Genomic DNA, 26005 nt, shown 5'->3' on the forward strand with positions numbered 1-26005 from the left:
ACAGCTGCAATACCCACGCCTGAATTAACATCTTTCTCAATCGCATGTCGGACGTTGAGAAAGTAAACCGGCTGCGCTAACTGGCTGGATCGAGGGGGCAGTGGCCTGTTAACGCTGCTTACAGCTTTAGTTGAGGATGATTCAGGTTTGCGGGGAACAGCCACTAAAGTCGTTTCTAACACTCTGTTAAATGAGGTACCCACAGTTTGTATAAACCACAAGTTACTTCTTTGTTTTAGGTTTAATCTTCACAATCGGCTCAGCAAGCACGCGGTGGGGCGGGAAAGAGGAAGGAAGGTGGACAAAAAGTTAACAGTTTAAATTTATCTTTCTCTGACAGAATCTTGTTCTTATTCTCAGACTCTTCTGTGTTGTAGGTAGATGTGTCTGTGATGTGACTGAGTTTCATCTTGTGCACATTATTTATCTGTGGACGTTTTTATTGTTTGTGTCAAGGTGACGAGAGCAGAAGCATTGCAGTGTAACTGCAGCAGCTATGGATTTGTTGTCCCTTCTTCTCTACTGTGACAGGTACTTGGTAATGGTTCACATTCATGTTTTCACTCCTATTTTACACTCGACTTCTGATTCACCTGAAGTGAGTTTCTGAGAAAGAAAGTAAAAGATAAATGAACCACATTCATTCATTTTCAGATCATCACCTGTAAAGGATGCAGAAAGAAAATATAAGGAATGAATTATCACTGTGTATTAATTTGTATCTTTCTTTAGAAGTTTATACTGCCTAGAGCAGGGATGCCAGGGTTATGCCTGCGGGCCGGACCTGGTCTTAACTTTACGCTACATCCGCCCGCGGGGTGATAAGGGGAGAATATATTTTTTTTTATTTTATTTTTATCAAATTTATTTATTTTTAATTTTAATTTTCGGTGGAACTGGGCCAGCAAGTCTGTTGCTGCTGCCCGCCTCTGGGCTGCAGCAGCGCCGGCAGTTCTGATCGAGATGCAAATGTTATCAAAAGAGGAAGGTCGATACTCGAAGGTTGCATCTTTCAGGGATAGATGAAAGAAAGTATTTCTTTAAAGTAGGAGGAACCTTTATGTGGTTCATTTGTTCTCAACAAGTGACAGCAAAGGAGTACAACATCAAACGACACTGATGAGACCCACGCCGAGAAACAAGTAGTACACAGGGAAACTTCGGACTCAAAAGCTAAACGAGCCAGCATCATCACAGAAACAGCAAGCCGATTCTCCAAATGCTCTATATAGATACACACGGGAAGGTCTGTTTTATTTTTATACATACTAACAAACTGATAGTTGGGAGTTATGTTCTGTTTGACTGCTATGTGGTTGCTATGACTTATGTCTGTTAAGTACACTGTGTTGAATAAGTAATGAGGTGTCCTGAGGGTCAGTGAACAGGTCGGGTGATATGCGGACAGTTCTTGACCAATGGCTGGGGTTGTGGGATGACAGGCTCTCATTGGCTGTCGAAGGGAAGTGGTCAGGGGTGAATGAGGAAGTGGAGGGAGACGACGTGCAAGTGACATGTTAGGAGTGAAGAGATAGGAATAAGAAGTGGATATGTTCATGTTTTAACTTTAATAAAGTTACAAAATATAATAGTTGTGTTCCGTGTCGCCTGTGAAGCGACTAAGGTTTATCTTCAACTTATGCTATTTTTTTACTGCACCAAGCTTCTGAAAGAGGAGTGTCTCAATTCTGTTGTACCTATAATGACTGGCAGTAGTTAATGGCCTCATCTGTTGTTGAGCTGATTTAATGTTTTAGACAGCCCATATTTGGCTATTTTTCAAGAACCTTTGTTTTATTAATTCTACTGGATATCCAATCATGGCCTATTGTTGACTACTTTATTCTACGCTACTTTCTGTGACTCGCTTAGTTCTTTACTTTGGCCTGGCCTCTTTTAATTGGCCTAATTATGCATTGACGTGTTTTCATGTGCAAGCCTTCAATAAATATAATAAAAGTAATTAACAGTTTACACTTGTGTTATTTATAGAAATGTGTTTTGTTGGCACCTAGTCTATTTTGTTGCATTTCTAATTTATAAATGTAGGCTACTTGCATGTATATAGGAAATGTTATGCTTTTAGAGGGTAATCCTCCTGCTTTTAGGCTATAAATTGTAGGCCTCATTGTGAGGCTATTTGGTGCCAATGCAATTTCTTATTGATGTAGGCCTTCATGAATAATTTAATAGCTCACCTATCCACGTGTTGAGTCAGTGTTTACCTTTCAGTCCGAAAGTGTAATCCACCCCTGAGGTCTCACTTGAAAAATCTGGGCCCCTGTCCAATTTCTCACCCTGGCATCCCCTGGTCTAGAGTCTGAAATGTTATTATTATTATTATTAATATACATATTATTATTATTATTATTATCATCACACTGAGTTCCTCTCCTCTCGATGCAGGAATTGTCATCAGTGTGTGGAGTCATCAGTTGAAATGCTATGGAATGCTGCCATGGAAATGTGTTTCTTTTCTACAGAAAGTAAAAAGTAAACTAAGTGTTCTCTGTGTCGTGAGTGAATCTGATTCTCTTACAGTGTTACAGTGGTATATGTGAGAATGGCTGGGATGAGTTACACTTCTACTGAGACATCTGTGCCACAGAGGATCAATGAAAGTGGACATTACCTGTACTCACACAAGGCTCCATCCACATCTAATAACCATGATACTACAGTTCAGAAACTTTGGGTTCATTCAAGAGAGTAATGGGATTCACGTTGATTCAAGGACTGATCCGGAGTATTCAGGTCGTGTGAGTATCTCCAGAAAACAACAAGTGCACTCTTGAGAATCTCTTAACCTGAGAGAGAGCGATCAGCTGTGTACAAGTTCAGGTTCACAAATAAACCAATCCTTACTGTTTAACTGGTTCAGCTGGAGTCACTCTGTCTGGTCACAGGTAAACATTTACATCTGAAATATCTATCTATTATTTCCATCTTGTTTGCTCCACGGAGGTTCCTGTGCACTTTTATAAGTGCATGTGTGCTGTCAGTTTGGACTAAATGACTTTATTCTACACTAGATTTGCATGTGGAGGTGGGAGCAGATCAGTGAAGATGACTATTATAACTCAGAGCCCAGGTGTCAGGCAGCTAATGCCTTCCCACCATCTGAACTACGTCTGCTACAGTACAAGAATCTCACAGAAGAAGATTGGAAGGAGCATTTTGTGGTCTATGTTATTTAATCCTGAAGACAGAGTTTCCTGTGCTGTTAAAGGACACGAGGATTTCCCGCCTCCGTCAATGTGAGTTTAATCTACAGTATTTCACTAACAGCACCATCTGCTGGAGTATTTGAGATAACGCATTGTACCATAACTTCATGTGTCTTTAAATACTTCTTTCTGCATGGGCACATTGAACCTTGGGATACTACTGTCAGTACTGACAAATCCAGTGTAGTACTGGTACTAGTATTCTGCTTGTGTTAATAAAGATGGAAATCATGACTACTCCAAGAAGTGAAGCTAAAGTTACTGTGTGACGCTTCTGGTGGCTTGCTGCAGTATAGAAATATACATCCTGTCTCCATGTTAGTGGGATGAACACACCACCCAAAAGTCAAATACATTTTCTCAAGATGGTTTGGCCATTTAGGTCGTTTATCACACTCTATTGTTCATGTTTCATAAGTTTGGTTTTAATTAGTTATTTGATGAAAATGAAAATAGATTAATTCATGATTGACAGCTGAAGCTGACTCAGGATTGGTTTGAGCTCATGTATAAGGGACCTGATACTGTGGCTCCATCTCCAGATCACTACTGTGCAGACTGTGGTTCTAAAATGTGAAAGATGGCATGCTTGGTATCCAGGATATTTTGGCTTCATTTCTGGAGAGTGGAGTGAAGTGGAGATTTGTCATCCATCTTTGGGTCGACTTATAGCCAAAAGATACAGATCATTTCTCCATATTGCCAGTTTTGCTCCATTATAAGAGCAACTTCTACAAGGTCCTCTGTTCTCACCTAACAGTGTTTCCCTCACACTGGAAGTCTAGCGGAACTTCCTGTGTTTTCTGTGAACTGAAAGTTTCCCATCTTGGCATCGTCATCATCTTAAAATGAAAACTCGCCTTCACTGCTGATTCACCAGAGAAAATACATGGAGTTAGTTTATAATGTATGCAAGTTTATGTTCTGATTCTCTGATGTGCTCTGTGTTACAGTGGTGCTGAGTCAGAATGGCTGGAGTGTGAGTTACACTTCTTACTGAGATCTGTGTCATTAGAGATCAACAGTGGACATTACCTAAAATTTGCCATATACCCATCCAGGCTGAATTACCTTGATACCACAGTTCAGGAAACTTTCTGGTTCATTCAAGAGCAATGGGATCTACGCTGATCTAAGGACTGATCCGAGTATTCAGGTCGTGTGGAGTATCTCTGTGAAAATAATAAGGCACTCTGAGAATTTAACTCAGAGAGAGAGCGACTCAGCTGTGTACAAGTTCAGTCTACAACAAACCAAACCTACTGAGTATTTTACTGTCTAGCTGAGTCACTCTGTCTGGCAGGTAACATTTTCATGAGACTGGTTTGAAAATGTTAGTGTGTATGTTGGCAAATAAAATAACATGTTTGTTCACAGACCAGCTCCAGGTACATGTGTGAGGAGATCAACAGCCAATCCATATTCTACCTGACAGAGCTGAGACCTGTCACAGCAGGTGCCGCTCCCTTGATCATCTTTCCTACGTTTGGTACACACAATGAACTTGTTGACTAAAAATACTTTCACCTCCAACACGTTAATGCCACACAGTTATCACTGTGCTATAGAAGGACATGAGCGTTTCCTCTCCTACATTGTGTGAGCTTTACGCTCCTTTGAAGCTACAATGTGGAAATAATTTAAATTTAAACTTTTAACAAATAATACAGACAGTGTTTAATGTATTTCATCCTGTGTGTTAATATAAAACTATCCTTCAGATGCTCCAAAGTTTCTCTGTGTCAGTGAGTCCTCTTGGTGAGATCATGGAGGTGCAGCCCAGTGACTCTGACCTGCAGCAGTGATGCTAAAACCAGCAGCTGATTACACCTGGTACAAGGAGGACGAGGACTCACCAAAGCATCAGGACAAATCTTCACCATCACTAAAGTACTACAGCTGAACATGGTGGAAATTATCAGTGAGGCCCAGAACACACAAGGACGAGTAAGGCCACCCTAGCATCTGACTGTTGAGCAGGTGATTTTAGCACTCTGACTTTTACAGCCTACACCCCCTCCTTTGGTTGCACCAGAACCTTAAACCATCAGACACTCAGGATTTCCAGATGTGTCATAGCTGTATATCAAGCCCACTGATATTGCATAGAACAATACTGACTTGACCTTCAACAGTATCACCTGGACAAACTGATTCATTGAGGTCGCTGAGCTGAGAATCATAAATAACTGACACAATACCATAGGTCAATAATTATATTGCTTATAATTTTCTGGATGATTAAAGCATAAAGTAAGATATACTGAATCTGTCACATTCTTGTCCTTTACATTTTAAATGTGTGCAGATATGGGTCTTGACTTCTGCCTCATAAATATTTTCGCTCACAGTCAAATTCATCATAGCACAAAGAGGAATCCACCCAGTATCAGTTAAAACATCCATGAAGCTTTCACCATCCTCAGTAAACTTGAAAGATATTTCCTTCTGACTGTGCATATTCACGTGACGAAAGCAAACAGCTCTCAGCAGACAGTGGGTGAAAACAAAACTCCCGCTCCTGGGTGCACACACGTCACACATACACCTCCCAGCAGGGAGCAGTGGCTCATTAACAGCCTAAGAGACACGCCCACAAACAGGCCAATTTGAACAGGCTCTTCACATGCGCTTATTAGAAAAGAAACTGTCTTATATTCAGTCAGAACATCGTAGACAGGTTTCAAAACCCACAAAAGTTGTTTTTGTAAATGTTTAGTCCTGCACCTTTAAGTATTAGATTTCTTGAAATGATAAAGCAAAAGTTATTTCATCATGGGTTTCACTGATCATTGAGATCAGCACTCATTGATCAGCTGCAGTTTTCCTCGCTGTGACTCTCCTCTCCGTGTTCCTACTGATCAGGTGAGCAAATCTGTTCCACTAAAGTTGTACCTATTTTAATTCCTGAAAATCTGTCCTGTTAAATTACATCAACCTGTGCACCATATGTATATTGTTTGTTATTTGGTTCAATTGATCAGAATAGCAGAAACCTCCCTATAACTAAGGTTGATCCTGGGAGCAGACTTGACCACAGTGAGCAGGTGAGACACACAGTTCAGCGTCCAATCCTTTCAAACGCCCACTATTTCTCACGCCAAACCCTTTTCTCTGTCATGAAGATTAAAACTAGTTATTAAAATCACAGTCAAAATTGCCATTGTAAAAACAATCATCTGGTGTTTGAATTTCCTTCTGTAATCTATCCATTTAAGAATTAAGATGTTATATCTTTCTGTACAAAGGTTTGTTAACAGTTTTTGCTGAACTATGACACTTGATGCTGCTCTAAGTTTGTTACCTGTAACATGTGCTTCTAAATTGTCAAAGTTTGTGAAAGATTGTATTGATTGGTTCAGATATCTTTCTCGTGGAGCACTGTAATGTGGAGCAGATCACCATTGGGGTGGCTGTAATATGTTGATTTTGCGTTGTCTCTGTCTGGAGACTAAGTGTGTGAGACTGCTGTTCGTAGGTCTGTGTCGCTTGGGACAAATAAAGTCAGTGTTGGCCAAGTGTGGATGCAGCTCTATAATTAAAGGTTGATCGACAGAGCAGCCGTGTTCTTTCATCTGTATTTAGTGAGTATGTTGCCCTTTGACGTGAATTTGAGGTGGTCGTTACGAGTTTGGAGATAGCGCTGTGTGGCATTGAGTGTCGTGAGTAGGGCGCGCGTGCATCGAAGACGGAGAGTTGTGTACTCAAGGCCTGGAACAAGACTGAGAGAAAGAAGGGAGCAAGGGGGTGTGGCCTATCCCCCTTCCTTCACGCTCCTTCAAGTTTCCTCTGTGAGTCTGACTTTTCTTTTGCGTTCTGTGTCTGTAGACCTGCAGTTGTATTAAAGTGTTAGAATTAAATGATGCCACACTATACACCCAAAGCCATAGTGTATGAGTTTTTATCAATGATTTGGTTGACAGATAGTTTTGGGGTCTAGGATTATATTGTGTGGAGCTCAACCTCTTAATTAAATGATGTTACACAACTTGTTTCGGTCTAAATTTGTGAGAAGTTTGTGTGCGGTGTTTGGAATTAAACTGAAGACCTTCCCCACCTTTTGGTTTTTAGTAAACCATGTTTCCTGTCCTGAAACACGTCTGGTGTAAAGGAGGCACTTTAAATAAATCAATAGTTGCCATAGTTGGACTCTACCCGCTGTCCATACTGCCACATGTACAAGATTCAAAAAGCAAATTTGTGTTTGGTACGCCCATCAATGAGGTCTGAGGAAACCAGACCCCACCATGCCAGTGTCCACTTCATGAAGAAAGTCAGACTTGATCCTGTCTCCTCCAACGCCGGATCAGCTGAACTCCAGCAAACACAAGGAGGCGGAGGAGGCTGCGTACGCTCTGTCAACTTTAACAGATCTGCCCCGAGGAGCAGCTCTTCATTCAGGACCATTATCCTCACTAACACCACATACATAAACAGAGATATATCCTATAGAAGTCATTGGTTTTACACTTCCATTTTTCTTATTTTGCTTTAAAATGTATTTGTTAAAGGACATATTCTGCCTATATTCTATTTTGATCATTTTAATTAGTGTTGTGACTTTTTAAATGTTTAATGTTCAGAAAACATCACTTCTCAGACTGTTCATTAAGCGCCTCTTTTCAGCTTCTGTCGCAAACACTTGGTTTTAGCTCCTGGTCTCCCCAAGGCCCTCCTGGATAATGCCCAGTCTGCTCTGATTGGTCACCTGCCCACTTGTTGTGGGATTGTCAACTACTTCCTGTAAGCAAGCAGAAATCCTCCACCTCACTTTACGTAGGGACACATTCAATCTCAAACATTTCTTATAGTTTAACTATGTTTCGTAGTGAACGTATATGTTTGTCGAACCCGTGCAGCGGTCTCGCTTGCGGGTGGTCAGAGGTGTTCTCAATCAGTGTTTACTGTTTTAAAAAGGTATGATACGGCAATGGATTCAAAGTTCTCAGATGCTGGTGTTAGAAGCTGCTGTTCCAGACGACGGAAGCAGAGACTGTGACATTCAGCCTGTATTGAAGCATTCAACACGTATTTTGAACTCCCACATCATCTACTCTGAGATGTTTTCCCACGAGAACGTCGCCAAGAATGACCTTCCTCCGCTAACATTGCTGCAACACTTCGTAACACAAGGTGTTCAACGCACTCACTGCTTTCATTACGCTTAAATACTGCCAAGTGCCACGCTTGCTACAGCCCTGGCTTCTGCCGATGATGCAGAGGCACGGGCGGGATTACCGGTGAGGTGTTTCAGGAGCTTCATGTTCTGTGGGGCAGAGGAGCTGCTTTTAATGTGAGAGGAGTCAGACTTTGGGCTTTTAACCTTGGGTGGTCTCTTGAAACTAATATCCCTTAATGCTACGCCTGACCTCTGATCATTTATTTGTTTTATCTCCTTCAGAACCAGAGGTCAGGACACTGGAGAGGATCCAGCTGCATTGTACAGCACAGTCAAAAACCTCCAAGCTGACCAATGTCTGAAATCACCCAGTCCTGATGGAAATATCTCAACAGCTGCGGATGATTTGAAGAAGTTCATAACTGTTCATGGGTCCCCACAGGAGAATCCTACTTTGCGACAGTCAGACTGTGCAACATTGTTGAAGAATGTGTTCAGTTTTAAGTGACTTGTCTTGACAGCTAAATGGATAACCACCCCGAGATGAATCCAAACGACTTCGGTGACTGACTTTCTTTATCTGAAATATATCAGCAACTTGTAGTTGTTAAAACGTTTCACATTTAGCCTGAATGAAAATATCAAACATTTTATAATCCTGCAGCTTCAAACATGAAAATATCTGCGGTGTGTGTCAGACAGTCGACAAAACTGTAAACTTGTAATTAATCTTTTTCTATTCATAAAATAATCAAAACAAGCATTATTATTTAATTGTAGTGTAACACTGCTGCTCTAGATGGTAGTAAAGAGTTTTGATAAAACCACAGAGAGGATTCTGTCTCTTTCACTTCTTTCTGTTTCTACACTATTGTTTCCAGCGTTTCCATCATCAGCCGATCGAGTTGTACCTTACTTCCTCCTGAGGACTGGAGTGGGACCACGCCTCATGTGGATGTGAGCTGCTACTACGTGATGAACGCCTTGAATGTGACCGCAACACAAAGTGGAACCGTCACACCAGATGAGCTTGTTGCTCTGGTGTCTGTTCAAAGTTTGCATCAGGCCCATTGATTTCACTTTAGTGTTTTGTGGTATTTCTCACACGCATGTGTTAGCACAGGAAGAAGAAGGAGTTAGGTGTGTTTTAACCACCATGTTCACACGGCGCCATTTTCCTCTGACGTCTCTCAGGGTGTGAAGCTCGAATGTTGTTGGGCTTAAATAATAATGCTGTACTGCCGTGATCCAGTTTATAAGTTATACAAAAGATTATATATTATTTACTATTCTTCATTAGGATTATTGATTCATCATTATAATATTAGTTTTGGTAATTTTATAACATAATTAGTTTGTTTTATTGCACTTTGGAGACCGATGTAAATTATATTTCTTTCTTTCTTCACAACATTATTCATATTTATAGGTCTGTTTTATTTAATTTGTTGTTCACTCAAAGACAAATCTCCTCTCTTTTCTAAACTTTGTGATGTACAGTTTTGCAACAAAGCAGATTTTCTTCTCAGGATCATTAAAAGTTGTTTTTATTCTCTTGATATATTTTAACATTTAATGTGAAGCTCATTTGTTCTAATTTGCTTTTGATTTGAAACTCTCGATATTTTAATCTCACTTACAGTATTAATGGCAGTTTATTTGAAGTTCCAATTTTAAATCTTTCTTTAATTTGTCTTTTCTGTCAATCTTTATTGCATCTTAATGAGACACTGGAATAGGATGAGATGGAAACATCCTGTGTTTCTCAAGTCTCCTTAAATTTGGTTCTTCTTTTGGGGGCCGTGTGAGATGTTGTGATGTGGATGATACAGGGTTTGGTATGAACAGTCAACAAAGTTGTTTCTCACACTGCAGACAAAACCACAGTTTAATCTAACACCTTCTGTCTCGCATGCAATGTAAGTGCAAGAGGAAGGAAGGTGGTGTGTTTGGTTGAGTTTGACTTTTCTCAGCCTCTTCTGTGTTGTAGGTAGACGTGTTCGTGATGTGACTGAGCTCATCTGTGTGCACATTATTTATCTGTGGACGTTTTTGTATTGTTTGAAGTCACAGACGAGAGCAGCAGCTACCATGAGTGTAACTGCAGCAACGAGTGGATTGTTGTCCTTCTTCTCACTGTGACAGGTACTGTACGCCTACATTCATGTTTCACTCTCATTTACACTGGACTTGATTCACCTGAAGTGAGTTTGAGAAAGAAAGTAAAAATATTAAATGAACCATTCATTCATTTTCATCATCACCTGTAAAGGGATGCAGAAGTAGTAAATATAGAAGGAATTATCATCAGTATTATTTTTTATCTTTGTTTAGAAGTTTCCATCGTATAGAGCTCAAAATATTAATATTATTATTATTATTATTATACACACATATATCATGACTGAGTTCCTCTCCTCGACATGCAGGAATTGTCATCAGTGTGGAGAGTCATCAGTTGAAATGCTATGGGAATGCTGTCATGGAATGTGCCTTTTCAAAGAGGCAAAGTAAACTATGTTCTCTGGGTGTCATAAGAATCGACTTCGTGTTGCTATGTACAGTGTGAGAATGGCTGGGATGAGTTACACTTCTACTGAGATCCAGCCTAGAGGATCAACAGTGACATTACCTGTACTCTACACATACCCACTCCACATTTAATAACCATGATACTACAGTTCAGGAAACTTTGGTTCATTCAAGAGAGTAATGGGATTTACGCGGATCTAAGGACTGATCCGGAGTATCTAGGTCGTGGGTGTGAGATTTCTGTGGAAACAACAAGTGCACCTGAGAATCTCTAACCCAAGTGAGAGAGAGCCACTCAGCTGTGCATGTTCAGTTCACAACAAACCAACCTACTTGAGTTTAACTGGTTCAGCTGGAGTCACTCTGGGTTCGTCACAGGTAACATTTACATCTGAACATTCATTCATTTATTTCCTACATCTGTTTGGTTCACTTGAGTGTGTCTGTGCAATTTATATGCATGTGTGTGTTGTCAGTTTGACCTAAATAATCTTTATTCTCACACGCAGATTTGCAGGCGTAGGTGAGCACATCAGTGAAGGGTGACTTTCTTCATCTGGGCAGAGCCCAGGTGTCAGAGCAGTTGTTTGTCTTCCTGATCATCTGAACTACTGCCTGGTACAAGAATCAACACAAGAAGAAGGAAGGGAGCATCTTATTCAGATACTTTTTATTCTGCAGACAGTGTTTCCTGTGCTGTTAAAGGACACGAGGGATTTCCGCCTCCGTCAATGTGAGTTTAATCTACAGTATTTCACTAACACAGCACCATCTGCTGGAGTATCTGAGATAAATGCATTGTACCCAGAATCATGTGGTTCTTAAATACTTTTCCTGCATGGGCACATTGAACTCTGGGATACTACTGTCAGTACTGACAAACTAGTGTACTAGTACTAGTATTCTGCTTGTGTAAATAAAGATTGAAGACATATCTGCTCCAAGAAGTAATCCAAAGCATTGATCACTTATGGCTGGCTGCAGTATAGAACATACATCCTGCCTCCTCCATGTTAGTGGAAGGACATGGACCAATCAAAAAGTCAAAATACATTTTTCTCAAAGATGGTTTGTGTCATTTTAGGTCAAGCCTATCACACCTATTGTTCATGTTTCTTAAGTTTGGCTTTAATTATTATTTGATGAAATGAAAATTAGATTAAACTTCATGATTGACAGCTGAGGCTGACTCAGGATTGGTCGGTAGCTCATGTATGGGCGGACTCGATACTGTGGCTCATCTCCAGATCACTTACTGTGCAGACTGTAGTTCCAAATGTAAAGATGTAAAGTTATGGTATTCAGGATATTTTGGCTTCATTTTCTGAGAGTGGAGGAAGTGGAGACGTCGCCCATCTTTGGTCGACTCTGCTAAAAGATACAGATCATTTCTCCATATTGGCCAGTTTGCTCCATTATAAGAGCAACTTCTACAAGGTCCCTCATGTTCTCACCTCCAACAGATGTTTCTCTCACTCTGAAGTCTAAAGGGCACTTCCTGTGTTTTTGTGAACTGAGTTTCTCATCTTGGTATCGCCATCATCTTAAAATGAAAACTCATTGATATCAGGATTCAACATTAGAGAAATACATGGAGCAGTTTTATAAATGTATAAGTTTATTCTACTGATTCTCTGATGTGCTCTGTGTTACAGTGGTAAGGAGTCAGAATGAAGGGATGTGAGCTACACTTCTACTGAGATCTGTGCCTTCAGAGGACTGGGCCAGTGGACATTACCTGTACCTACACATACCCATCCACATTTAATAACCAGAGATTGAAAAGTTCTTCACTTTTACACGAATATTTCTTGAGTTGATTTCATGATCTTGCATGTTTGGCACCTGGACGCTCAAAGCCTCCTCTGTGTCAGTGAGTCCCCCAGGAGATCATGGAGGGCAGCCTGGTGACTCTGACCTGCAGCAGTGATGCTAACCTCAGCAGCTAATTACACCTGGTACAAGGAGGATGAGGACTCACCAAAAGCATCAGGACAAATCTTCACCATCACTGATATCACAGTTGAACATGGTGGAAATTACTGTAGTGAGGTCCAGAACACAAGGACGTGGTATGTCACCTTACATCTGACTGTTGGAGCAGGTGATTTATTTCTGACTTTTTACAGCCTACTCCCCCTCCTTTTCATTGCACCAGAACCTTAAACCATCAATACTCAGGATTTCCAGATGTCACAGCTGTATATCAAGCCCATCATATTGCACATGAACAATACTGACTGATCAACAGCATCACCTGGCAAACCTGAGTCGTCAACAGTCTAACCACACTGCTAATGTCTCCTGCCTGTTGTCTAGGGAAGTCAGTGATAATCATGAATATCATCAGGTTGACTTGGGTGGTCAAGTGTTGGTACAAGTGCTTGTCTGGACTTCTGTGGACGAGGTAAAACAATACAAATCCATCAGTTCTCACCCTCTGCTCTTTTTACTGTCTTCTTCTGAATGTCTTCGCACCACTGGTTTCAGGCAGTGAAGTTCATTTTGTGAAATGTTGTGTTTGTTGCTTAAGCTTATCTGCATTGAAGAAACTCTGAGCTTGAAATCAAATAATGAAGCTGTGCAGATGATAGAGGTGAGAGACAAAGTGAGGCTAAAAGAATGACTCTATATCACTGTTTTCATCTCACTATGTTAGAAAGAGATAAAACATTTCTTGGATCAGCTACTTTGTCTGAATCTTGCCCAAAATGTAAAAAGGTTCTTTCCATTGACCGTATATTAAAGCACGTAGACTCTGGGTCTAGAAAGTGAAGTGAATGATCCACTTAGAGTCAAATAGACCATAAAGCACCGCAGGCATTGGGGCATGGATACTCGGTGATTACATAGCCAGTACTGGGTGCAGGTCGAGGTTCAGGTGGGCGGGCAGTGTCTGTCTGTCAGGCTCCACCTCCTCCAAATATGGTTACTTCTGGTTTCCCAAAAAACCAAGATACACGGACAACACAGTCAAAATGAGTTTCAAATAAGTTTCAGAAACCAATGGTGACGCTACAGCGTTGACACTTTTCTTGGCCTTGCGTCCCATCCTTCCTTCCAATGCCAAGTTTTGTGGAAATCAGTTTATCAGTTTTTGTAATCATGATGAACAAACAAATCAATGGACAGGGGGCGAAAGAATCGCTCAAACTGTTTTGAATGAACTGTGATTATATGCAGGCTCTAAGGAATAAAGTCCAGTGAGGTTTTAATATTTTCCTATATCTCTCCCCATCAGTCACACAACTGTCCTGAGTATGAGAATCAGCTGTTGCAGCACAGACAGAAGACACAGAGGAGCAGGTAGCTATTCAGTAGCTCAGGTCAGAGCTAATGTGACAAATATAACTATGATGTGGACACTTCAGAGTAAGACATCCGTGACAAGAGAGTTTAACCAGTGTGTAGTCATTAAATACAGGAAATATGTCCAAGCAACAAAAATATCTAAGTGTGTTGAGAGCCTGAGCACAAAGCAGATAAATCTGAAGCACTGTGCAGGAGCTGTGAGTGCAAGCGTAGGTTTTGTTGAAAAATATCAATCTGAACGTGTCCAGCTGTCAAACTAAAAGACCACGTTTAATAAAGAGGAAAACACCTACACATTTCCTTTCTACTCATGGTTTCCTGTTTTCTCTCTTCCTCTCAGGTGCACTGTGATTGGTTGATGAAAGTACGTGAGAGAAACAGAAGTATCTATCTTTACAATATAACATCCCCGGCCGCGGCAGCAAGGTTTGTGCAGCATGACCTTTAGAGCAAGATACTGTTGTGTTGTTTCTTTTTCTTTTCTTTTCTGTGATGGCCCATCGGCCCAGTTTCCAGAGCCTTATTTCTGTGGGAGCTTTAGTTCTGATGTTAATAGGTTGAAGGAAGATTCCGTGGTCCTACCACCCTTTTGTGGGTTGGTGTGTTGGGTTTTCCTTCTTTTGTCCATTTTGCCGCCTGTTGTTGAAGTTGTTGTCTTTCTGCAATAAATTGACTTTTTTGCTGTTACCTCTGGAACTATGTTGACGTCTTGGTGATGAGCCTTTGAGGCTGTGTGTACCACGGACTCATCTCGTGTCTTATACATGATATTAATGTATATTACATGGATAATGAATTATGTATCGTGATTTTAAGTGATTCTCTTAAAATAAATGTTTTTGGTCTTTTGTTTTGATTCCTTATCTATTTGATTGCTTTGTTTTTCAAAGCAGAATTACACCAGAAAACTTAAAAAACGATTTTTTCAAACTCATCAAATTTTGCAGAATCCTGATAAAGGGGCGAGCCAGAGCCCGTTTGTATCACTTATAATTGTGAGACTGATGTTGAAACAGGATTATTTAGAGGACTGGTTTCTGCGAGTGATTGAACTCTGGTGCAGCTCGATTGAATTGAGGGAGACCGTTGGGCCTTGGTGGAGGTATGAGCTCTCTGACCTGTGCGACAGACTTGCTTGGTGGGCTTTCAACCAGGGTTTGTGGCAAGATGGATAATGGCTCAAGAGTTATGGCACTATTTCCTCTGGGAGGGACTGGTGGACTGCCCTATGTGGATGTGGAATAAGAGCCACGTGATGAACACCTTGAATGTGACCGTTAACACAAAGTGAACCGCTGGACACAGATGGCTGTGCTGCCTCTGGTGTCTGTTCAAAGTTTGCATCAGGCCCATTGATTTCACTTGTGTTTTGTGGTATTTTCATATCACGTGTTGGGAACACGTGAAGGAAGAAGGAGTTAGGTGTGTTTTAATCCACCATGTTCACACGGCGGCCATTTCCTTCTCTGACGCCTCTCAGGGTGTGAAGCTCTCAATGTTGTTAACAATAGAATAATGCTTAAAATTGCTGTGATCCAGGGCTTATGTTATACAAAAAGATTATACATTATTACTTATTCTTCATTAGGATTATTGATTCGATCATTATAATATTATTTTGCAATTTTAGTAACATACTCAGTTTGTTTCACCTTTAGGAGACTGATGTTAATGGCACTTTTTCTTTTTCTTCATTATTACATTACATTATATTTCATTTTAGCTTGACGCTTTATCCAAAGTATCGTTTACAATAAGTGCATTCAACCAAGGAGGGTACGAACCCAGAACAAATAAGAATGAGAAAGTGAAGCACTCTAAAAAAACAAAACGCATAAAGTGCTATAAGTAAGTATACCATGCTACTAAATTGTTTGTTTTAAAAACAAGTATTTAAGTGTATAATGAAGAGGTGTGTTTTTTAGTTTTATGGCGGAAGATGTGTGTGTAAACTTCTGATGTCCGATGTCAATGGGAGCTCAGTCCACTACTAGAGCCAGACAGCAAACAGTCGGGACTTGAGAGTGTTCAGCTCGCAGTGAGGGAGCAACAAGCCGATTGGCAGATGCAGATGGAGTGAACGGTTTGGGGTGTAACGCTTGACCATGTCCTGGATGTAGACGACCCGACCAGTTCGCAGCATCAGGACACGGGTAGCCGCTGGTAACCAGTGAAGGATGGAGGAGCGAGGAGCTGAGTAGTGAGTGAATTTGCGTCAAAGACCAGTCGAGCTGCTGCATTCTGACAGAGTTGTGGAGGTCGGATGGCACTAGCAGGTAGACCTGCCAGGAGGGAGGTGCAGTAGTTCCAGGTGTGAGGTGACCAGAGCCTGACCCCAGAACCTGGACCAGGGCCCAGACCAGAGCCTGCACCTCGCCTTCTGGAGTGAGAAGGGGGCATATTCTCCTGATGTTGTGCGTAGCATGAATCTACACGACCAGCAGTTGCAGTTATGTTGGCAGTAAGGAGAGTTGCTGTCGAAAGTGTCAGGACCCAGGTTTCTAGCAGTCTGAGTGTGGCCACACGAGTCACAAAGTTACACATTAGCTCTGGGTGGATATCTTTCCTGGAAGGAAAAGTGTTCAGTCTTGTCAAGCGTAATTTTCAGTCAGACAGGTACAGAGATTCGTGCTGCTACCTGTGTTTAGATTGGGGAAAGAGAGGATTAGTTGTGCCATCAGCAGAATATATATGCATGAAAATTCCACTGACCAGGTGTCTCGCTTGTTGACATTGTTCACCTGACAGGATGGAACCCTTATTCATGTCCTGCTCATGCACTGACAAACAGGGTGTCTGCCTCTATTCTGTGATAGTTTTCCTTAACTGCTGTTGTGCGGACGGATACAGTAGATAGACACAGATGATGATTTCTATGTCTTTTTTTCATGTTATGTTTTCTGAAATGCCTTTGTAAAGTTCTGGCTTTTTTAACTTTAAGCAAGTTCCACTTTGGAGTAATTGTATTGTGTGTAAACCTCTGCAGAGCTTACTATTAAAAAGACTCTCAAAGGCAACTCCAGTCTCAGAATCCCATTATTTCAAATCTCAAGATGAATTTCCACTACAGCAGGAAAAGCCAAGCGTGAGTGAACACAGAGTTTGGGAGATGTTGGTGTAAAGAGATAAAGAGGAGGTGGACCCAGGATGGAACCTTTGAGGACCCCAGCAGTGAGATGAGCATGTCAGAAATGATCCTCCTGTGCTGCCCTATGTTGCTGAGGTAGGATGAGAGCAGGGAGAGAGCAGAACCTGAGAGCACCTGTTCCAAGGAGGAAATAAGGATCTGGTGGTTCACTGTGTCAAAATGCAGCAGAAAGGTCTAAAGATGTGATGTGACTGAGTTTCATCTTGTGCAGTGCATTATTTATCTGTGGACGTTTTTATTGTTTGAAGTCACAGACAGAGCAGCAGCTACTATGAGTGTAACTGCAGCAGCGAGTGGATTTGTTGTCCTTCTTCTCACTGTGACAGGTACTGTACGTCTACATTCATGTTTCACTCTATTTTACACTCGGACTTCTGATTCACCTGAAGTGAGTTTGAGAAAGAAAGTAAAAAATATAAATGAACCATTCATTCATTTTCAGATCACCACCTGTAAAGTGATGCAGAAAGAAAATATATGAAGGAATTATCATCAGTATTAATTTGTATCTTTGTTTCAAAGTTTCTATCGTCTAGAACATTATTACTATTATTATTATTATTATTATCATCATGTGTTGGAAATTCTGATCTTGGGTAATGATTAATGGATGAACAGACGTATATGTAGAAGATTGCAAGAACAGACGTGTTTATCTAAATGAACAGATGTGAGTTTAAACTAAGGGTTTACGATTATTGTCCAGGGATGCCCTCGGGAAGCTTGAAACCTTTAGTGTCTCTGAGCAAATGGTTTTGGGATTTCACAAAAGGAGTCACTGCAGGGGTCTGGGCCAGAGATGAAGCCAGGACGTCCCCCACCGTAATGAAACATCAAAGAAGCTGATGAATAACTTCTCTTTAGCTAGTGGGAGGGGGCTGTGAGCTATAAGTATTCCAATTCTACTGTGTTCTTTGCTCATTGTACATTTTACGCCAGGTGATGTGTATGGTGAGTCCATCTGCAGATGTAGAATTAAATTTACGAAGACAACTGTATGACTTTGTGTTTGATTAATAGAAAATTGCCATGACAATTATGACTGAGTTCCTCTCCTCTCGATGCAGGAATTGTCATCAGTGTGTGGAGTCATCAGTTGAAATGCTATGGAATGCTGCTCATGGAAATGTGTTTCTTTTCTACAGAAAGTAAAAAGTAAACTAAGTGTTCTCTGGTGTCGTTATGAATCTGATTCTCTGTGTTACAGTGGTACAGTGTGAGAATGGCTGGGATGTGAGTTACACTTCTACTGAGATCTGTGCCGTCAGAGGATCAACAGTGGACATTACCTGTACCTACACATACCCATCCACATTTAATAACCATGATACTACAGTTCAGGAAACTTTCTGGTTCATTCAAGAGAGTAATGGGATTCACGTTGATCTAAGGACTGATCCGGAGTATTCAGGTCGTGTGGAGTATCTCTGTGGAAACAACAAGTGCACTCTGAGAATCTCTAACCTGAGAGAGAGCGACTCAGCTGTGTACAAGTTCAGGTTCACAACAAACCAACCTACTGGGAGTTTAACTGGTTCAGCTGGAGTCACTCTGTCTGTCACAGGTAACATTTACATCTGAACATTCATTCATTTATTTCCTACATCTTGTTTGGTTCACTTGAGTGTGTCTGTGCACTTTTATATGCATGTGTGTGTTGTCAGTTTGGACTAAAATGAATTCCTTATTCTCACACACAGATTTGCATGTGCAGGTGAGCAGATCAGTGAAGGGTGACTCTCGTAACTGGGCAGAGCTCAGGTGTCAGAGCAGTTGTCGTCTTCCTGATCATCTGAACTACGTCTGGTACAAGAATCAACAGAAGAAGAAGGAAGGAGCATCTTATTCAGATTATTTTTATTCTGCAGACAGAGTTTCCTGTGCTGTTAAAGGACACGAGGATTTTCGCTCTCCGTCAATGTGTGAGTTTAATCTACAGTATTTCACTAACACAGCTCCATCTGCTGGAGTATTTGAGATAATGCATTTGTGGAGGTGAGGGGGCTGGGAGAGCACCCCCACCTGCTAGAGAGGATCAATCAGCGCAGGTGAGAGCTGTTAGCTGATTGGTCCTCGTGCTTAAAAGGCAGCGTCTGCACTGGCTCAGGACGAACCCAGAGACTCAGACCCTCACTGGAGAGACGCCCGGACTGAGCTGCAAAGCCAGTCTGCTTTAAGTTTGTAGTTGAATTTATGTTTATTGATTAAATAAAGATGTTTAAGAGGAACACTTCCGTCTCTGGCCGTGTCTGGGAGAGCCCCGTGGCAAGGTCGATTGCCACAGCATTGTACCATAACTTCATGTGTCTTTAAATACTTTTTTCTGCATGGGCACATTGAACTCTTGGGATACTACTGTCAGTACTGACAAACTAGTGTAGTACTAGTACTAGTATTCTGCTTGTGTAAATAAAGATGGAAGACATGACTGCTCCCCAGAAGTGGAGCCAAAGCATTGTGATCACCCCCTGGTGGCTGGATGCAGTATAGAACATACATCCTGTCTCCTCCATGTTAGTGGGAAGGACATGGACCAATCTAAAAAGACAAATACATTTTCTCAAAGATGGTTTCTGTCATTTTAGGTCGTTCTTATCACACTCTATTGTTCATGTTTCTCATAAGTTTGGTTTTAATTAGTTATTTGATGAAATGAAAATTAGATTAAACTTCATGATTGACAGCTGAGTCTGACTCAGGATTGGTCGAGCTCATGTATGGGCGGGACCTTGATACTGTGGCTCCATCTCCGGATCACTACTGTGCAGACTGTGGTTCCAAATGTGAAAGATGGCAGCGTTGGTATCCAGGATATTTTGGCTTCATTTCTGGAGAGTGGGAGGAAGTGGAGACGTGTCGTCCATCTTTGGTCGACTCTGCATAAAAGACACAGATCATTTCCTCCATATTGGCCAGTTTGCTCCATTATAAGAGCAACTTCTACAAGGTCCCTATGTTCCTCACCTCCAACAGAGTGTTTCTCCTCACACTGAAGTCTAAAGGGCACTTCCTGGTTTTTGTGAACTGAAAGTTTCCTCATCTTGGCCTCGTCATCATCTTAAAATGAAAACCTGCCGACTGGTGATTCACCAGAGAAAATACATGGAGTTAGTTTTATAAATGTACAAGTTTATCTTCTGATTCTCTGATGTGCTCTGTGTTACAGTGGTAGAGAGTGAGAATGGCTGGGATGTGAGTTACACTTCTACTGAGATCTGTGCCTTCAGAGGATCAACAGTGGACATTACCTGTACCTACACATACCCATCCAGGTGGAATCACCATGATACTACAGTTCAGGAAACTTTCTGGTTCATTCAAGAGAGTAAAGGGATTCACGTTGATCTGAGGACTGATCCGGAGTATTCAGGTCGTGTGGAGTATCTCTGTGGAAACAACAAGTGCACTCTGAGAATCTCTAACCTGACAGAGAGCGACTCAGCTGTGTACAAGTTCAGGTTCACAACAGACCAACCTACTGGGAGTTTAACTGGTTCAGCTGGAGTCACTCTGTCTGTCACAGGTAACATTTACATCTGAACATTCATTCATTTATTTCCTACATCTTGTTTGGTTCACTTGAGTGTGTCTGTGCACTTTTATATGCATGTGTGTGTTGTCAGTTTGGACTAAAATGAATTCCTTATGCTCACACACAGATTTGCATGTGCAGGTGAGCAGATCAGTGAAGGGTGACTCTGATAACTACATGTATGCAGAGCTCAGGTGTCAGAGCAGTTGTCGTCTTCCTGATCATCTGAACTACGTCTGGTACAAGAATCAACGGAAGAAGAAGGAAGGAGCATCTTATACAGATTATTTTTATTCAGCAGACAGAGTTTCCTGTGCTGTTAAAGGACACGAGGATTTCCCCTCTCTGTCAATGTGTGAGTTTAATCTACAGTATTTCACTAACGCAGCACCATCTGCTGGAGTATTTGAGATAATGCATTGTACCATAACTTCATGTGTCTTTAAATACTTTTTTCTGCATGGGCACATTGAACTCTTGGGATACTACTGTCAGTACTGACAAACTAGTGTAGTACTAGTACTAGTATTCTGCTTGTGTAAATAAAGATTGAAGACATGACTGCTCCCCAGAAGTGAAGCCAAAGCATTGTGATCGCCCCCTGGTGGCTGGCTGCAGTATAGAACATACATCCTGTCTCCTCCATGTTAGTGGATGGAACATGGATCAATATAAAAAGTCAAATACATTTTTCTCAAAGATAGTTTCTGTCATTTTAGCTCGTTCTTATCACACTCTATTGTTCATGTTTCTCATAAGTTTGGTTTTAATTAGTTATTTGATGAAATGAAAATTAGATTAAACTTCATGATTGACAGCTGAGGCTGACTCAGGAATGGTCGAGCTCATGTATGGGCGGGACCTTGATACTGTGGCTCCATCTCCAGATCACTACTGTGCAGACTGTGGTTCCAAATGTGAAAGATGGCAGCGTTGGTATCCAGGATATTTTGGCTTCATTTCTGGAGAGTGGGAGGAAGTGGAGACGTGTCGTCCATCTTTGGTCGACTCTGCATAAAAGACACAGATCATTTCCTCCATATTGGCCAGTTTGCTCCATTATAAGAGCAACTTCTACAAGGTCCCTCATGTTCCTCACCTCCAACAGTGTGTTTCTCCCTCACACTGAAGTCTAAAGGGAACTTCCCTGTGTTTTTGTGAACTGAAAGTTTCTCATCTTGGCATCGTCATCATCTTAAAATGAAAACCTGCCGATTGGTGATTCACCAGAGAAAATACATGGAGTTAGTTTTATAAATGTATAAGTTTATCTACTGATTCTCTGAACTAAAAACGATTTTTCCTCAAACTCATCAAATTTGGGCAGGAATCCTGATAAAGGGGCGGAGCCAGGAGCATGTTTGTGTCACTTTCTTTATAATGATGAGACTGATGAAAACAGTCAGGATTATTTAGAGGACTGGTTTCTATGAGTGATTGAACTCTGCTGCAGCTCGATTGAATTGAGGCAGATTGAATTGATGGAGGCTGGCATGTGCACACATAGACATCAAAGGGGGCTTGAGCCACTGCCCTTTTCCTTCCTCGAGAGAAAGTGCCCTTTTTTAAATAAATGAATATTATATTCCTGTTTGCGCACAGCTTCCCTGTCAAACAAATATATTGAAATATAATAAAAACTCTAAATATCAGGTGGGGAGATTAGACTAGTCTCTGTACCCTCCCTCCCTCCACGTCTCCTGCACAGAGCTGAGCACTGGAGCTGTGGACATTTCTCCATTCTTAGAAGCATCGCGACTCGGACTCTGAATAATTCTAACAGCGCTGCTCCAGGACAGACACTCGTTAAAGATCCGGTCTGTGTCAGAGTCTCTGTCGGAGTCTGCTTCCTCCTCACTCCTCCTCTGACCTGCGCTCACTTTACACTTTAACATTAAACACCAGCACTGATCACAAGTTATCAGGACACCAACACGAGACGTGACGTGACACAGTCAGGACATCAGGGTTAAAGTGAGAGAACCATCCGGAGTCATGATCCGACATCATCGATTAATAACTAAATACATGTGATTATCAGTTTGTGTGAAGAGGGACAGAGACCAACAAACACACACACACACACACACACACACACACACACACACACACACACACAAACACACACACACACACACACAAACACACACACACACACACACTGTCCTACCACACCGTGGAGTGAAGAGGAACATGGAAGTCTGAATCTCTCAAAGTTGATCTGACTTGAAAAAGGTAGGTAAATTAATTTTCTTCATATCTACGTATTAATTTAATTTAAAAACTGTATTTACCTAATTTTGTCAGATTGTTCCAACTTAAAAACGGCAGGTGAAGTTAACTCTCAAAGTAAAACCAGCTCGTCTCATTTAACTGAATAGTTGTGTTTACTCTGGCTACAACCATATAGTTGAGGTGGAGTTCATGTGAATTTCACAGTCGGGAACTAATTCTTCTGATTATTCCGACTCCACGTTAACGCACAACCAGAGCACAGTGGGAGGCTCCGCCCATCTAACCCAACAGTCGATGGTTCCTGTGTCGCTCTACTGCTCACGTGCACCTGTGCATGAGCTCATGAAGTCCAGTCTACACAAGGGAACAGTTTTACACGTGTATCAGACAAAACAAGTTTGACTCACATGAGTTGAATCCTCGTGAGAAATGAGTAAAGAACACTAAAGTAATGTAAGTTTGCATAATTATGACCTTTTACAATGTATTTTTATGACCCACTCTTCATATGGACTGGAGGTGTAAATAAACAGGAACTGACTTCTAACATGAGGTTAAAAGAAAGAATAATTCAACATGTTTTTTAAGTCCAGTCTCAAGAAAGTAAAGAAAGTGTTAGATTCACTGTCAGGCTGCAGAACTACTCTCACTGTTATTTGCATGAAATATATTTTAATAAGTTCAGGCATCATTTCCAAAATAAAAGAACATTTCTTCATTTTAACAAGGGGATTTACTGGTGTTTGTCCGTTCATGCATGTTAATAATGTAAAGAGGAAGGAAGCCAAGGTCTTAACTGATCTATGATTTCTATCTGTCATCGTGACTGGCTGACAAACATCGTTTCTCAAGGGTGGAATCTAGCTGCTGATGTGGCTGCACCACAGAGACGTGTGAAGCAACGATGGGTTTGAGAGAAGCAGCGAGTTGCTTTGTCATCTTCCTTCTTTCTGTGTCAGGTACATCTACATTTACAGGAAAGCACTTTGTGTTATATCGTGTTTGTATGAAAAGTGTTTGAATAATTGTTCCAGTCTTTCTCGTGGTTCCAGCTTCTTAATGTTTGGGGTTTTCCTGCATTTCTCTTAAATTACTTTCAGTAATTGTGAAGTTTGGATCATTGATTGGACAAAACAGTTATTGTGAAGATGTCACTTTAGTCTCTGCTCTGCGTAGAGGTGATGTTATTCTGAGTTTCTAGATATTTTTATGCCTCAGTGCCGGTGACACCCAGTGACCTCAGGCATCTTGTTTTCAGGTCGTCTCGTTGTCTGATTCTTGTGAACGCAATATCTCAAAGTCCCTTTGAGGGAGTTTCTTCAAATTTGGTACAAATGTTCATCACTTGGACTCAAAGATGAACTGATGAGGTTTTGGTGGGTTGAAGGTCAACGTCACAGTGGCCTCACAAAACATGTTTTTCGGCCTCTCGATCATGATAGGGTTAGGGTTAGGGGTTGACTCTCTCTAGCTAGTATTTTACTCTATGACCAGATTTCAGCTGCGGCACACACACAACCAGCAGAGCCGCACCATGACGTCCACTACGCCAGCGTCTGCTTCTCGCAGAACCGGGCAGATGCCATCTACTCCAACATAGCTCAAGTTCAACTCCAGAGAAATACTGAGGAAGACGATGTTGGGCTGCTTCAACCTGACAGCAGAGGGATTGATTACCTTTTCAATGACAAATGGTTCTAAGAAACGAGGGGCTAACTTCTTGGATACTGACTTCAAGGGAATGTCTTTAGAGGAAAGCCACACAGACTGACCTGGCTTATATGCAGGAGCAGGAATCCTACGTCTGTCAGCGAGGCGTTTGTTGGCTTCCACAGAGCGAAGGAGAGCTGAGCGGGTGTCATTCCAGACCTTACTACAGCGACGAAGGTGATGCTGAACAGAGGGTACAGCCAAATCGCTCTCCTGGGAGGGAAACAGAGGTGGTCGATAATCCAGAGAAGCCTCAAAAGGGGACATACCTGTGGCTGCGTTGGTTAAGGAATTATGGGCATATTCAATCCAGGTCAGGTGAGAACTCCAGGTTGAATGGTTGAGTGCTGAGATGCAACGCAGGGTGGACTCCAGGTCCTGATTAGCCCTTCCTGTTTGTCCATTGGTCTGTGGGTGGAATCCTGATGATAGGCTGACCTTGGCTCCAAGGGCCTGGCAAAATGCCTTCCACACATGAGAGGTGAACTGGGGACCCCTGTCAGAAACGATGTCAGCTGGTATGCCGTGTAGACGGAAAACATGGTCAGTTAATAGGTTAGCAGTCTCCTGAGCAGATGGTAACTTGGGCAGGGCATGAAAATGGACAGCATTGGAAAATCAATCCACAATGGTAAGAACAACTGTGTTACCTTGTGAGGGAGGCATACCAGTGACAAAATCCAAGGTGATGTGTGACTAGGGACGGTTAGGAACCTGAAGTGGACACCTTTCAGCAGGTGACAAGCAACGAGAATAAAAGGCACATGGGTGAAGCTTGTGATCTGAACCAGAACGTTGGGATAGAACTGCTCCTACCCCAGTATCCGAGGCATCCACTTCCACTACAAACTGCAGAGAGGGATCTGGTTGAACTAGCACAGGAGCAGAGATGAAGAGATTCTTTAGCTTGCAATATGCTGCCTCTGCCTCCGGTGTCCAGGAAAACTGCACAGAGGAAGAAGTTAGTTTCCTGAGGGGAGCTGCCACTTGACTGAAACCCTTGATGAATCTGCGATACAAGTTTGCAAAACCAAGAAAACTCTGCAATTTCTTGCGAGTAGTGGGTGTGGACCACTCAGATACCGCTTTGATCTTTTCTGGGTCCGTCTTCACCTGCCCACCCTCGATGATGTACCCCAGTGAACTCACAGAGCTGGTGTGAAACTCGCACTTCTCTGCTTTGACAAAAA

General features: G+C 41.7%; 1 protein-coding gene across 1 annotated transcript in view; it reads left to right on the forward strand.

Moving 5' to 3' along the window:
- Positions 1 to 17609: 17609 nt before the first annotated feature.
- The window catches only part of LOC118099583 (B-cell receptor CD22-like), a 160185-nt gene continuing 151789 nt past the window's right edge, over positions 17610 to 26005 (forward strand). Inside the window, exons 1-3 of the mRNA XM_047342434.1 lie at positions 17610 to 17664; positions 18546 to 18902; positions 19039 to 19260. Of these exons, the coding sequence (XP_047198390.1) occupies positions 17610 to 17664; positions 18546 to 18902; positions 19039 to 19260 (634 nt within the window). The remainder of the gene's footprint in view (positions 17665 to 18545; positions 18903 to 19038; positions 19261 to 26005) is intronic.

Source organism: Hippoglossus stenolepis, chromosome 2 (assembly GCF_022539355.2).
Source record: "Hippoglossus stenolepis isolate QCI-W04-F060 chromosome 2, HSTE1.2, whole genome shotgun sequence".
Taxonomy (NCBI): Eukaryota; Metazoa; Chordata; class Actinopteri; order Pleuronectiformes; family Pleuronectidae; genus Hippoglossus; species Hippoglossus stenolepis.